The following is a 15,674-nucleotide window of genomic DNA, read 5'->3' on the forward strand; positions in this document are numbered from 1 at the left end:
GACAGGACAGGTTTCTCCAGGCTTGGAGGTAAGGTCTTAAAGGCTGTGGAGTGCATACTGAGGAGAGTGGAGGTCTACGGTTCAAATACAATGCAGAGCTGTCAGAGGAGAGGTCTATCCAAGGGGAGTTTACATTGGGCATTTAGCCAGGAATAAGGTCAAGTTAAGGTCATGTCAGATTAACTGTGGAATGAGCCAGAGGAAGGGGAGCTGAGGAAGGTTGCACTGGAACACTGTGGCAAGACACACACACACACACACACACACACACACACACACACACACACACACACACACACACACACACACACACACACACACACACACACACACGGTTAGGGTTAGGCTGAGCCCTGATGATTGATGTGGAGTCAGGATGAGACGTCAATCCCAGTGCCAGGGAGTGAGTCATCTTCCTTAGCAACCAGCCCACCAATTCTAGGTTGATCTGAGGTGTGGGTGTGGGCTAAGCTCTAGAGACCACACCCCGCTCTCATCCCAGTACAGGCCAGAGAGCAGCCACCTCAGGCAGGCAGGGAGGAAGCATCGTGGAGGCCCACCCTGTGTTACTTGGTCCTCTTTTCCTCAGATGGGTCTGATTCATAGCCAGCCTGCCTGTTGACACACAGGCACAACCAGCCCAGCATGAGCCTGCAATCAGAGAACCTTTCTCTCACGCTTCGTCTCCACAATGTAGGCCTGCTCTCTCTTTTTCCTTTCCCTTTTAATTTTCTATGTATGTATGAGGTGTCAAAGCTCTCACCCTCTATTCCTCCTCCCATCCCTCTTTCTTTCTGTCTGTTTATCTGAAGGTGTGAACAGAGCCTTTCTGTTCCTCTTCCCTTTCTGTCTCTCAGTGTCATCCAATAACAGGCTGTCATCTGAACCCCTCAATAGTACTGCAGGGCTTGGTGACTGCCACAGTACCGGATTTGAGGTAGTTATGCCCTACCTATTATTTGTGCTCTTCACATTTTTCTTCTTCTTTCCTTAGCAGATCATATTGCCTGAGACATTACATGAAGGGCCCCATTTCATATTTTTTCCTTCACTACTCTATGAAGCGAATGCCCCAAACAGAGAAGTTCTGTCAAGTCATGCTGCCGTGTGAAATCCGGTCATAGCACTGATGGCAGCTCTCCTATAAAGACACTCTTACCTCATTTGTGCCACTAGGCACCACTATGGGTTAACATGCTCCACACTGCCTCCTTGTGGTGCATCATATTTATATTTGCATAGTGTGTCATGTTATCAGCAGTATATTAACACATAGTTGAGTCATTTATTAATCTGACTTTGGCTACATTCCTATAACACAATGAAGTATCAAATCCATATTGGTACAAGGGGACTGAGTAAAGACAATCTTCCATTAGACCTGTTTGAGATCTTCATTCCATTTACGTTTTTGTCATTTAGCAGATGCTCTTACCCAGAGCGACTTACAGAAGCAATTAGGGTTAAGTGCCTTGCTGAAGGGCACATTGTCAGATTTTTCACCTTGTTGGGTCGGGGATTTGAACCAGCGACCTTTCGGTAACTGGCCCAAAGCTCTAACTGCTAGGCTACCTGCCGCCGCATTCCGTTCAATGTAACATTCAGGTTTCAGCAGTTGTTTTAGTCAAGCTGCTGTTCCTGGGAATGTGTCTTTATCAACCCATTAATGAGTCTCTCCTCACAGATATCCTGTCTGCATTTAGATGTTTTCAGACATCAAAGACACACTTCAAATGCACTTCAAACAGGTTCATTTTGCGGCAGAGGCTTTTTTCCTTGAAGAAACTGGCACCTAATTTTAGAATTCTCTTTCCTGTTGAAGCCGGGGTTGGTGAGCGAGAGGACAAATGGTGGAGGGATGGAATGAAGAATGAAAAGGCGTGACTGACTCTGACTCCCATTTCTGCCGGCTTTCACAACTTTGTCTTTCTTCGCTTCTTGTTCGCAAAGGCCTTTTGATTGGCATCTGAATGAGGGCATTCACTGCAGGGACAATGACAGCTTTCTATCTGGAAATAGAGAACACATTGTCAGGGCAGAACGTTTTGTTGTTCGGTCGGTCCAGTACAGAGCCATTCTCCTCAACTGACAACTGGGGACAGGTTGACCCTGAGCCCACTCTCTCCCCCTCCAACCGGTTGTCCTGACTGCCCACTAGTGGCGCTTTGTGGTGACTCATCATATGATATGCAAAGCAGAATGCAAATGAACTGCGGTCAGTCAATAGTGCTGTAAGTACGGCCAGGCTTTAAGGAACACCATCCTGACCATGCAGCACTTATCTTGACTTTGATTAAAAAAGCGAAATATAAAATAACGTGCCAAAATAATTCTTTTACCACTTTTCTGCCATCGAAGAGTGTGAATTAAAATGTCTGTTTGTCCAAATTTGTCTGAGGAGAGGAGGTTAGGAAGGTTGAGGGAATGTGAAACGCTGGCTGAGTGTAGTGTTTACTTGTATGTCGCAGAGCTGTGTGTATGTGTGTGCTTTTGTTCGGCTTGAGTTTGTGTTCTTTGGGACTGAGTGTGTTTTCCTCAAGTTTTGAGGTGTATTTGTCGGCACTGTGTTCTCATTACGGCGATGCGTGTTCTTTAGGACTGTGTTTGTGTTTCTGGGAGCTGAGTGTGTGTATGTTCCTTGAATTTCCTTGGGGAGAGTGTGTGTTCCTTTGCGCCGGTGTGTGATAAAAGGAGGTGATAGTGTTGCTGTCGCTGGCAGACAGTGTGACATGCCCGTTGGCTTGTGGCGGTGGCATTTCTGCTCCCGTCATGCAGGCTGGTGACCGACAGGTTAATTTGGGAGGCTTATAACAGTAGCTCTGCTGCACCATGTCCTCCCAGCACTGCCAGACTCAGCCTGAGGGCTTTGAGGACTAACCACTCACGAGGACTAAGTCTCACTCACAATACGTCTAAATGATGCCTGTAAGGACTTTGAAGAATAGGACTGTGTACTGAGTGTTATTTATGTCTTTGGAGTCCATTTAATATTATTTATAAAAAAAAAAAATCTTATCTTCTTGTAATATTATTTGTATTTTTTTCCCTCCACTTTTTTTCTCCCCAATTTCATGATATTCATTATGTCGTTATGATCTTATCTCATCGCTGCAACTCCCCAACGGGCTCGGGAAAGGCGAACGTCTAGTCATACGTCATCCGAACACGACCCACCATGCCGCACTGCTTCTTAACACCCGCTCGCTTAACCTGGAAGCCAGCCACACAAATGTGTCGGAGGAAACAACGTTCAACTGAAGTCAGCTTGCAGGCGCCCGGCCCACCACAAGGAGTTGCTAGAGCGCGATGAGCCAAACCCTCCCCTAACACAGACTACACTGGGCCAATTGTGTGCCTTCCTATGGGACTCCCGGTCACGGCTGGCTGTGACACAGCCTGGGATCGAACCCCAGGCTGTAGGGATGCCTCAATACTGCGATGCAGTGGCGTAGACTGCTACACCACTCGGGAAGCCATTTGGAGTCCATTTCTATGCCAGTATGTTGTGGTGGCTCTGGTTATGATGGATGTAAGAGTGCTGATTGTTGTAGACTAAATGAGATGCATACATGTACTGTAATTACATTATCCTAGTTGTAAGATTGATTGCTTGTGTTTACTGGTGTGTGTTTTTGTTGTGATTAGGGGGGCTTTTGCTATTGACTAGAGCAGTGGCATCGACTGTGTGTTGTGTACATTAGGGAAAAGATGCAGTGGAGAGAGGAGACCTCTATTGAAGCGTGCAGTCAGCGTTATTGACTCCATCTCACTGCTTGTTACTATCTGGGGATAACTTGGGGAGATAATAATATCTCTGCTAGGAACTGATCACAGAGCAGTCTGACCTGACCTTGTTTTATTATCAGCACATTGTACAGTAACGGCCTGATTGATTGATGGCATATGCATTCAGTTATTCTGTGTATTCAGGGTTGTTGAATTGCGGTGTATAGGTTAAAACATTCAAAGTGCTGATTGTGGGATTGTGTTGGCCTGTGTTTTGAAGTCCTGTCTCAGGTATCTGAAGCGGAGCCCAGGGGAGGGAGAGATGGCTCTGTTATCCCAGAGTCCTCATTAGTGACAGACACACACACACACACACACACACACACACACACACACACACACACACACACACACACACCGCATCTTCCTCCTCACCCTGCTTGCTCTGTTATGCTGCCCGCTGAGACAGCAACAGAGCTGTCAGGCCTGGTTGACACTGCACCATTCCCCAGGCCCAGAGAGCCCCGCCTTAGGCCCCTGAGTTCACCTCTCTCTGCCCAAACCCAAAACAGCATATCCATATGTTACTCTGCCTACCTCCGTCTCCTGCATAATAAGGGTCAGAAGTTTTCCATGGCCACGTAACCTAACCAGGGAAAAGTAACTGCCTGCCTCCCTGTGTGTCCTCCATACCTGTTCCCAACCCTGCGTCTTCGTCCTGGAACAAATGGCTTTGTTCTGTAGGGACTGACATCAGACAGAGATGGCAGAAGTAGTTTGCTGTGAATAGATAAAGCCAACAAGGGAAGAAGTAGAAAGCCCTGTGTTATTCTGTTGACTAAACACACAGCCGTAATTGGAGTTCATTAGCATTCACGCCTGCTGTGAAGGTAAAGAGTGTAGATTACAAAAAACCATTATAAGAGTTTTCAGATTTCCACAGGCAATTATGGCTCTTTGCTAAGAGTTCTGTGTCACTATGGTTTACTCATTTTCATTAGTGTTTCACTGTGCAGTTCTGTGTTCTGCATAGTGATCGCTGAGCTCATTCTACAGGGGAGCTCTGTACTATGGTGAGACTGCTTGTTTATTGGCTCATTTAGTAACAGGATGGTGATGACAGGGAGGGTGCTCTCCAACTTGCTTGCTGGCTGCTCTTCAATGGGTGACATCACACCAGAGTCAATAGATTTGAATTAGATGCGTTAATCAAAATGATGTTCCGTTTTATGAGGAAATTGGATCTGTGCACCTGCTTTAGACAGATGCCCGTGAACAAACTGTGTTCTTGATGATCACCATGTTAGCTGGGTTGTAATGTACCCAGCTCTGTGTCTGTTTTTACTGATTTGGTCCCATTGGGAATGCTCCAGCAGCCAGCCAGTCCACAGAGGGACACAGCACCACATGTTGTTCTGGGCAATGGCATTATTTGTCAGCAGAGGGCAAGGTCACGGTCACTGCTTAGATGTAGGTTTAAATCTGAACTCTGTGGCAAAATCTGTGGTATTTCAGACCGTCCTTTGACATGATCTGTGTTAGTAATTGTGAAGGTGTATTGCTGAATACTGGACTTTTCTGGATACTGTAGTTGCAAGTAGTAGTGTTGCTCCTTATTGAGCTGGTGTTTTTCAGAGCCTCTGGGAGAGGAAAGTAGAGGAAAGTCGAGCAGTGAGTGAGTAAGTGACATGTAATTTGGGAGGAAGACTGCTTTGTTATTCTCCAGCCTGGAGAAGGAGACGCCAGCGGTGAACAGAGACTCATTCTTTCAGTTAGCGTAGACAGTCTGTGTGTTAGGCCTTGTTACACACACACACACATACACACACACACACACAGAGAGAGAGAGACTGTGTTAGGCCTTGACAGACACGCCGAGAGCGAGAGATATTAACTACAGCTTCTTTCTGTCCTAATGAACAGTGACATATATTGCTCTGAAAGATATCTCCACCCTCAGAAGAATGTTGCTGCTAGGAATAGTAAGGTTATTATACTGGTACGTTTTAGAGGGCCTTGTATAGAGTAGATGAGGTTACGCTGGTACGTTTTAGAGGGCCTTGTATAGAGTAGATGAGGTTACGCTGGTACGTTTTAGAGGGCCTTGTATAGAGTAGATGAGGTTACGCTGGTACGTTTTAGAGGGCCTTGTATAGGGTAGATGAGGTTACACTGGTATGTTTTAGAGGGCCTTGTATAGAGTTGATGAGGTTACGCTGGTATGTTTTAGAGGGCCTTGTATAGAGTAGATGAGGTTACACTGGTATGTTTTAGAGGGCCTTGTATAGGGTAGATGAGGTTACACTGGTATGTTTTAGAGGGCCTTGTATAGAGTAGATGAGGTTACACTGGTATGTTTTAGAGGGCCTTGTATAGAGTAGATGAGGTTACACTGGTATGTTTTAGAGGGCCTTGTATAGAGTAGATGAGGTTACACTGGTATGTTTTAGAGGGCCTTGTATAGAGTAGATGAGGTTACACTGGTATGTTTTAGAGGGCCTTGTATAGAGTAGATGAGACCACACTGTGGCTGCTATTGTGTACAACCTTTTTCATTCCCATTCTAAACAGGTTTAGCCTGAAGCTGAGAGAACCAATATTACTGGTAATACGGTTGAGTTCATATTGATGGTTTCCTCTTCTCCTCCCAGATTACCCTCATAAGTATGGCTCAGAGGGAGGCTGTGCTGACCACTCAGTGTTTGAAAGAATGAAGAAGTACCAGGCCTCGGCTATGGAGGAGCCTCTCAAGGTGAGCTGATAATACCCCACTGTGAAACCAACCCTATAGCTATACAGCACTCACCAATACTGTACAACAACGTTCTGGACACAGTACTGGAGGACCATACAAACCACCTCACATCTTCTTGCTCCATGGTAAAATAACAGTTAGCATGATAAGGAAACATGGAAGTGATTAAGTCAAACTTGTTATTGGAGCTGTAACGAGAGCCAGATTCTTCTTATTGTTCCTGGGTTCTTATCCCTTTCAGCTCTGTGGAACATTGGATGACTGAGTAGAGTGATGTCACAGATCATCTGGCAGGGTGAGGAGTTAGTGTTCTCTCTTCCCAGGGATGAGTCAGACCAGACCAGGGGTGTGTCAGGAAATATTTCCCCATGTTCTGGAAGACCTCCCTTCAGAAGCCAGGGCCCTCTTTCTCCACATTTGAAGACATGGGATTTTTCCCTGACCAAAATGGCAGAAATCCTTACACATTCCTGTTAGTCACCTTCTCATGTCATTTCTTAGTCTTTTTTTTTCAACCTCCCGCTTCCCACTCTCAATCTATCTCCCCTATCTCTCTTCTTCCAGCTCCCCTCGTTCCACCTCACTCTCCCTCACATCCATCTCTCCCTCCTAGTTGACTAATGGTAGTCGTTCCTCTGGTTGTTGTCTCTGCAGTATCCCAGCAGTGTGGTGGAGGAAGAGGAGAGGTCCCATGGACATGGTCCGGTGATCCTGAGGAAGAAGAGAGCAGCTCAGATAGAGAAGAACACCTGCCAGCTCTTCATCCAGACTGACCACCTCTTCTTCAAGTACTACGGCACCAGAGAGGCTGTCATCGCACAGGTACTGAGGCTGTACACACACTAGGGCTGTCCCAGACGGGAAAAAAATATTGGTTGATCGAGAGTCATCTGTTCTTTCAACTATTCTATTGGTCTACATTTTAAAAGTGTATTTTTCCATATATAGACACACCCGAAGTGTTTTGAATAAAATTAACTATATGCACTGAGCTTGTCTGATGCTTTAAGCTCACTGTTTGATTAAATAAATAAGAAACACAAATGACTCAAGAAGGGAGCCCGATGGCCGTGCTGTGTTAAAATTAAATGACAGCGGGAGCCTGTGTGACTGGTGAGCGTTGTCTCGCTCTCCTCCCTGCTGCAGCAAACAGGCACCCCAGCACAGCAAGTGTTTATCGCCGCTGTCTGTGCCGAAGCTGCAACATAATTACAGCCATTTCCTGTCTTACTTGTTTCTGACTGAGGTTCTGTAACCGAAATACCTAATTTGTTTAGGAAAAACATCTCTTTACGTAAAACATGTATGCAGTGCATGCACTTGACCAACAGGGTCTGACCTATAACCTATCATAATCACATCAATATATTGGTTATAACAAACTCTGAACGCCATAACACGTGACAGCAAAATGGATGAGGAGGACATGTTTACTGGATGTTTACTGGTTGCGTAGGAGGGAAAAGGAAAGTCAGATGTGTGGAAGACATTTGACTTAGCCGTGGAAACTATTGAAGATAAAGATAAAGGAGGATATAGGAGCAAGCTCTGAATGAGTATTGTGTGGCAAACAGGTGCTGTTGGAGTACAATATTATACTTTCCCCCTGCCCGTTTGGAAGTGTAAACAACACTATCTAAAATAGAACAGACTCTGGTATTACTTATAACAAAAAAAATTGCAAAGCCTTTATTACAGCATAGCAAAGATTGAAAAACAGACGAATTTGTGTTGCAGTTGCGTGAGGCTTGGTGCTCACGCAATCAGTAGGCTATAAAACAAACACTCAAACTGTCAACAGAAGCAGGACCTGTCTTATTTCTGAAGATGTACATGGACGATTTATAAAGCCAGGCACGTTTAACAGTTAGGTTATTGGTTATAGACCTAATTAAGTTGATGCCCTGTTTCCTCACTCCGCTACTGCCTCCGTCGCATTGTTCTCAACACCATTATTATGCACATAGCAACATCTTTTTTTTCTTCTTTTTATTTCACCTTTATTTAACCAGGTAGGCCAGTTGAGAACAAGTTCTCATTTACAACTGCGAACTGGCCAAGATAAAGCAAAGCAGTGCGACACAAACAACACAGAGTTACACATGGAATAAACAAACATACAGTCAATAATACAATAGAAAAAAAGTCTATACAGTGTGTGCAAATAAGGGAGGTAAGGCAATAAATAGGCCATAGTGGCGAAATAATTACAATTTAGCAATTAAACACTGGAGTGATAGATGTGCAGAAGATGAGTGTGCAAGTACATACTGGGGTGCAAAGCAGAAAAAGAAATAACAGTATGGGGATGAGGTAGTTTGATGGGCTATATACAGATGGGCTATGTACAGGTGCAGTGATCTGTGAGCTGCTCTGACAGCTGGTGCTTAAAGCTAGTGAGGGAGATATGAGTCTCCAGCTTCAGTGATTTTTGCAGTTCGTTCCAGTCATTGGCAGCAGAGAACTGAAAGGAAAGGCGGCCGAAGGAGGAATTGGCTTTAGGGAAAGGCACCAATTCAATGGCTCACTGAAGATTAAGTTTCAGAACCGTGGACAGCGCCCGCTATCCATCACGGGAGAAAGCGCATTTATATAATATTATTTCATTTATCAGTGTTGCGCCATTATTCTTACATAGTATAGCCTTTTTACAATTTCAGTAGCATGTCTTAGAGTGGCTTCCGCAATGGATTAGTCCACTGAGACCGGTGCGAATCAGACCGGTGTCTTGTGCACCATTAATTATTTTTATCAATTTGCAACTGCTCGACTAATGAAATCTCGGTCGACTAACAGCCTATCGACCAAACAATCGACTAAATGGGGTCAGCCCTAATACACACACACTCTGAGTCATTCAGCGTGGGAAAACCAGGGCCTGCCCTTCAATTCCGCCAGAAGAAATGGATTACAAACAGAATAGTGTTTGTCTGTAGGTCTGATCAGTTGTTGTTGGCTTCCTTCCTTCAGCCAGCCCGCCCAGCATCGCAGACTTGTTCCTCCTGACTGAGTTCTATAGCCTAACAAATCAGATGCAGAGGAAATGCTGCCTTTCACAGGGGTCCAGTTAAAGGAGAGACTAGCTGATTAAAATGTCATTTCTGTGGACACTCACTCTCTCCATAGGTGAGATAAAGAAAAAAGGTTCAGTGTGATGAAGTAAATGTGTTCGTTAGGATTGTGGTTTAGCTCTGAGACTAGAGGCTTGTTTATAGGATGGGCTGGACAGTGTGGTGCAAATCTTCAACAGATTGATTTCAATAGGCTGAACGCAATGATTCTGTAGTTAGAGATATTATTCATGTGTTCATTGGTGGGGTAACAGACATGTCATGTCTTTAATGCCGTGCTATGATTTATCTGATGTTCTCTCTGCAGTGCAGAGAGAACATCAACACTTCTCATAATCTAATGGTGACTGTTCTATTCTCTAGATCTCCAGCCATGTAAAGGCCATTGACTCAATCTACCAGGGTACTGACTTCCTGGGCATCCGCAACATCAGCTTCATGGTCAAAAGGATCAGGGTGAGTTTGTGTTCAGGGTTGGGGGGTGTGTGGGTGGTGAGCACCACTATTTGTCTCACTCATCAGTATTCCACCACACTCCAAGACCTAATAAATCCTTAAAATCCTCAGGTGAACACCAGCTGCCATTTAAAGTAGGGAGCTCTGGGCCCCATTCCAAAATCAATTCAAAACAACTCTCACAAAAGGTTTCTCTGGGGCCAATGAGCTGGCAACTTTTTAAGTAGAATGATTTCTCTATCTGTCTAAAGCCTTTTCCCACTCTCTCTTCAAACACACATTAGCATAGTTACCTTTAGCAATGATTATAGGGATGTACAGTGGGGCAAAAAAGTATTTAGTCAGCCACCAATTGTGCAAGTTCTCCCACTTAAAAAGATGAGAGAGGCCTGTAATTTTCATCATAGGTACACTACAACTATGACAGACAAAATGAGGGGAAAAAATTCAGAAAATCACATTGTAGGATTTTTAATGAATTTATTTGCAAATTATGGTGGAAAATAAGTATTTGGTCAATAACAAAAGTTTATCTCAATACTTTATTATATACCCTTTGTTGGCAATGACAGAGGTCAAACGTTTTCTGTAAGTCTTCACAAGGTTTTCACACACTGTTGCTGGTATTTTGGCCCATTCCTCCATGCAGATCTCCTCTAGAGCAGTGATGTTTTGGGGCTGTTGCTGGGCAACACGGACTTTCAACTCCCTCCAAAGATTTTCTATGGGGTTGAGATCTGGAGACTGGCTAGGCCACTCCAGGACCTTGAAATGCTTCTTACGAAGCCACTCCTTCGTTGCCCGGGCGGTGTGTTTGGGATCATTGTCATGCTGAAAGACCCAGCCACGTTTCATCTTCAATGCCCTTGCTGATGGAAGGAGGTTTTCACTCAAAATCTCACGATACATGGCCCCATTCATTCTTTCCTTTACACGGATCAGTCGTCCTGGTCCCTTTGCAGAAAAACAGCCCCAAAGCATGATGTTTCCACCCCCATGCTTCACAGTAGGTATGGTGTTCTTTGGATGCAACTCAGCATTCTTTGTCCTCCAAACACGACGAGTTGAGTTTTTACCAAAAAGTTCTATTTTGGTGTCATATGGTCAGATGAAATTCTCCCAATCTTCTTCTGGATCATCCAAATGCTCTCTAGCAAACTTCAGGCGGGCCTGGACGTGTACTGGCTTAAGCAGGGGGACACGTCTGGCACTGCAGGATTTGAGTCCCTGGCGGCGTAGTGTGTTACTGATGGTAGGCTTTGTTACTTTGGTCCCAGCTCTCTGCAGGTCATTCACTAGGTCCCCCCGTGTGGTTCTGGGATTTTTGCCATTATCAGTGGTCTTGTATGTCTTCCCTTTCCTAATAATTGCTCCCACAGTTGATTTCTTCAAACCAAGCTGCTTACCTATTGCAGATTCAGTCTTCCCAGCCTGGTGCAGGTCTACAATTTTGTTTCTGGTGTCCTTTGACAGCTCTTTAGTCTTGGCCATAGTGGAGTTTGGAGTGTGACTGTTTGAGGTTGTGGACAGGTGTCTTTTATACTGATAACAAGTTCAAACAGGTGCCATTAATACAGGTAATGAGTGGAGGACAGAGGAGCCTCTTAAAGAAGAAGTTACAGGTCTGTGAGAGACAGAAATCTTGCTTGTTTGTAGGTGACCAAATACTTATTTTCCACCATAATTTGCAAATAAATTCATTAAAAATCCTACAATGTGATTTTCTGGAAATTTTTTTCTCATTTTGTCTGTCATAATTGAAGTGTACCTATGATGAAAATTACAGGCCTCTCTCATTTTTTTAAGTGGGAGAACTTGCACAATTGGTGGCTGACTAAATACTTTTTTGCCCCACTGTAGACACAGTGGCCTTTGTTTTGAAGTCTCTTCTCCAATACCCCAGAGACCTGTTACTGTAGGCCCTCCTAAAAAAGCTCCCGTCTGTTCCCCTGTCTTGTATGTGTGTCAAGGTTTCTGTTAGCCGGTAATAGCCTGCTTTTGGCCTATTTGTATTTTTTTTTAAATTGAAAGCCGATAAATAAAATTGCCGCCGGTCAATCCCATTTGTGAAATAATGCTTTTTAGCATTTATGTTAATACCAGTAGATGTAAATACATTTATCGGTCTATAGGTTACCGTAATTTGCTTAATTTAGTGGAATTAAATTGGCACTTGTGTACAGTATGTTAGTTTTTTTTATGGATACCTTATTTATCACAAGCCTACAGCATACAGACACAAAGCCTTTGAGTGGAAAAGCGCGAGAGCTGCTGCTACAGCGTCTCTAACAGTAAATACATAGACAACACAAGTCAGCCTTCATCAGCGCGTCACACACCACTTTGCAATGAGCTGGAGGCCGTATGCACTTCGAAAACATATACTTAATGGTTTGAAACCTGAACGTTTTAATACATATGAGGCATGTCTTACCTTGCTTCAAAGTAGACGAGCCAAAATCAGACCATATCCGTGGAGGCAATTATTTTATATCAACTTTCTTTAATTGTCCAGTATTCCAAGGCACAATCCTAGTCATATTAGCAACCCATGCTAGTTGTTGCATATTACATCTCCCCTCTTTCTAATGGATATTTTCATCTCGGTCACATGAAACTGGTGAGCTTTTTCCTGCTAATTGCATTATGGAAGAAACATTCACACGCAGCCTACTGCCTTGTGCGCATTGCTGCGTTTTATAATGTAAATAAATACGTTCCTCAACATTTTAAGCTAAAAGTTCTGATCTATTGCATCAGACTCATTGCTTTTTCTTTTTATTCTCTGTCCCAGAGTCTGTTTGGAATAGGCTATTTCTTTCTCCACAAGCCGGCCAACAGAATGGGTAACCTTTTCTACTATGAGGGGTAGTAGGTTGACAAAAGCTAGGGATTCTGCTGTTCGTCCCTGGTCTTGTTGGCTGAGGATCAGTACATGTTATTCTAACATCAGAATTCAGTAAGAAGGAACACACATTGTTGCATTCTTGACTTGCATGTTCTGTTAATATGAATTACCATGATCTAAATGTAATTTCTGTCATTCTGAGCACCATGGGTGGACGCCTTAATCAGGTTATGCACCCAATGCATATGGGTCCGGTAGATTTCTCAAATGTCCGATAAATTAAAATGCTGCTGGTCAAATGTCCGGTGCAATATTTTCCAAATGGAAACGCTGGTGTGTGTGTGTGTGTGTGTACATAAGTGTGTATGTGTGATTACCTACTCATGACCTATTCAATGAGCCCATTCCTCTCCATCTCTTCAGATAAACACGACCAGTGATGAGCGGGACATCACCAATCCGTTCCGCTTCGCTAACATCGGGGTGGAGAAGTTCCTGGAGCTCAACTCAGAACAGAACCATGATGACTATTGCCTGGCCTACGTCTTCAGTGACAGGGACTTTGACGACGGGGTGCTGGGCCTGGCCTGGGTCGGAGCTCCTGCAGGTACACACACACCAATTGAACTTGTGTACTGCACTCATTTGCATAAAGACTCTCAGGGTAGGAATTCAGTTGAGAATTAAAACAAGAAAACTGAGAATAGTGGACATTTATGCCTACTTAAAGAGTAGGAAGGTATAGCATCCAAGAAGTCATCCAAGTGACCAGTGGTCTGTGAGAGACTCCCTGGCTCCAGTATCTCTAATGGGATCGCTCCATTGTAAAGAGGAGAGGAAGCAAAAGCTGTGCTGCAGGTTCCCTGCTCTGCCCTCTGAGTACCTGCAATCTGCTGATGTTTATCAGAACACTCAATGAACCTCAGTATGTCCATTAACCCCAGCACACGCCCTCTGATAAGCTGCTCCATATGTCAGTGCAATATCCCTACTTTCTCTCTTTCTCCCCCCCCACCTCTCTCTCGTTCCACCAGCATGTCTGTAATTTAGGCCGAGGAGGACTGGATTTGCTAAGGCATCGTCTCCACGCTGTTTCCACTTGAAATGCATTTTTAAGTTGTTGAATTGTTGCTTACTCAGCATGTTTTGTGATTTCCGCTTTCTCCCTCCCTGGGTGTTTGTCAAAACTGCAGCGCTTTCCAAACAAGGTTCACTCAAGGACAAAGGAGCTGCATACAGAGTCCTTCTCCTGAAGGAAGTTCTTAGACGTTTGTAGAATGTGAAACAGTCCATGGAGATGATCACACACCTCTTTCTATAGCCTGCAGCTGGGTCTCCCTCTGGTCTCCACCAACCCCATAGTGTCAGTCAGTCAGTAGTGTGGACTGTGAGAAGGGAGAACTCAATGAGACAGCCACAGCACACAGACAGAAATGGCCCTGTCTCTCACACACACACACACAAGTAGGCCAAACAAGTACCTGCTCAACACCTCTGAATGAATTATTCACGCTAGAATAATATGAAGTTGAGTGTGACTGGAGCGCTGCGCTGTCCAGTGACCGGTGTGACCCAGAGCTCTCCAGTGACCGGGGTGACCCAGAGCTCTCCAGTGACCGGGGTGACCCAGAGCTCTCCAGTGACCGGGGTGACCCAGAGCTCTCCAGTGACCGGGGTGACCCAGAGCTCTCCAGTGGCCGGTGTGACCCAGAGCTCTCCAGTGGCCGGTGTGACCCAGAGCTCTCCAGTGGCCGGTGTGACCCAGAGCTCTCCAGTGACCGGGGTGACCCAGAGCTCTCCAGTGACCGGGGTGACCCAGAGCTCTCCAGTGACCGGGGTGACCCAGAGCTCTCCAGTGACCGGGGTGACCCAGAGCTCTCCAGTGACCGGGGTGACCCAGAGCTCTCCAGTGACCGGGGTGACCCAGAGCTCTCCAGTGACCGGGGTGACCCAGAGCTCTCCAGTGACCGGCTGTGACTGGTTCATTATATCCTCACAGTAATAATCAAGAGGTAGAGAGAGTGGACAGTACTGTAGTTGAACCCCACGTTCACATGTTACTGCTATAAGTTTCTTTCAATGAGCAGCAGCCCCAGAGGTCAGAGTTCAGGCTGTGTTTTCCTTAGTGAAGTTTAAATGAAGGGTCAGTGTCAGTTGGCCCAGGTATCGTCCACATATCTTGATTAACTTCTAACTCACAGAACCCAAGATGAAAAACAACAACAAACACTAGGAATCAATACAGGCAAATAAGCAATGTTCTAAGCAGGCTGAATCAATCTGGGTCTGTAGAGCTGTAGAGGGAAGCTGTGGGCTTGTAGAGAAGAGATCTGCCTTGAACGCTCCAGTGGCGTGGACTGACAACGGCTACTAGAGACACCAGTCAGGGCTGGGTAATGGTTTTCTTAATGGATTTGATCCATTACCACACTCATAAGTGGCTTCAATGGAGGCATTCCTCATACACGCACCACACACACACACACACACACACACACACAAATATGTGCCTATACTGTAAAGTGCTTTGGTTTCATGTCTCTGTGTGTCTAAAAGGCGCGGCCTCCTTATGACTAAGCACACAGGCTATTCTCAGATAAAGATGTCGCCACTGCCTGGTATTCCAGCAGAGCCCCAGTCCTCCTAGCCTGGCTGGTTAGAAAATAGAAATCCTCTAGTCCACAGTTGTAGGAGAGATTGGACCTTACTGCAACTGGGATTTCCACCACTCACTCACTCACTCACTCACTCACTCACTCACTCACTCACTCACTCACTCACTCACTCACTCACTCACTGTGATCTCAGACAGGGCAGT

At 45.1% G+C, this 15,674-nt stretch overlaps 1 protein-coding gene across 1 annotated transcript in view; it reads left to right on the forward strand.

Annotated features, from left to right (window-relative positions):
- The window catches only part of LOC120047253 (disintegrin and metalloproteinase domain-containing protein 10-like), a 92,065-nt gene that overhangs the window by 70,081 nt on the left and 6,310 nt on the right, over positions 1-15,674 (forward strand). Inside the window, exons 5-8 of the mRNA XM_038992785.1 lie at positions 6,378-6,478; positions 7,136-7,303; positions 9,916-10,008; positions 13,280-13,463. Coding sequence (XP_038848713.1) covers positions 6,378-6,478; positions 7,136-7,303; positions 9,916-10,008; positions 13,280-13,463 — 546 coding nt within the window. The remainder of the gene's footprint in view (positions 1-6,377; positions 6,479-7,135; positions 7,304-9,915; positions 10,009-13,279; positions 13,464-15,674) is intronic.

Source organism: Salvelinus namaycush, chromosome 1 (genome assembly GCF_016432855.1).
Source record: "Salvelinus namaycush isolate Seneca chromosome 1, SaNama_1.0, whole genome shotgun sequence".
Classification (NCBI taxonomy): domain Eukaryota; kingdom Metazoa; phylum Chordata; class Actinopteri; order Salmoniformes; family Salmonidae; genus Salvelinus; species Salvelinus namaycush.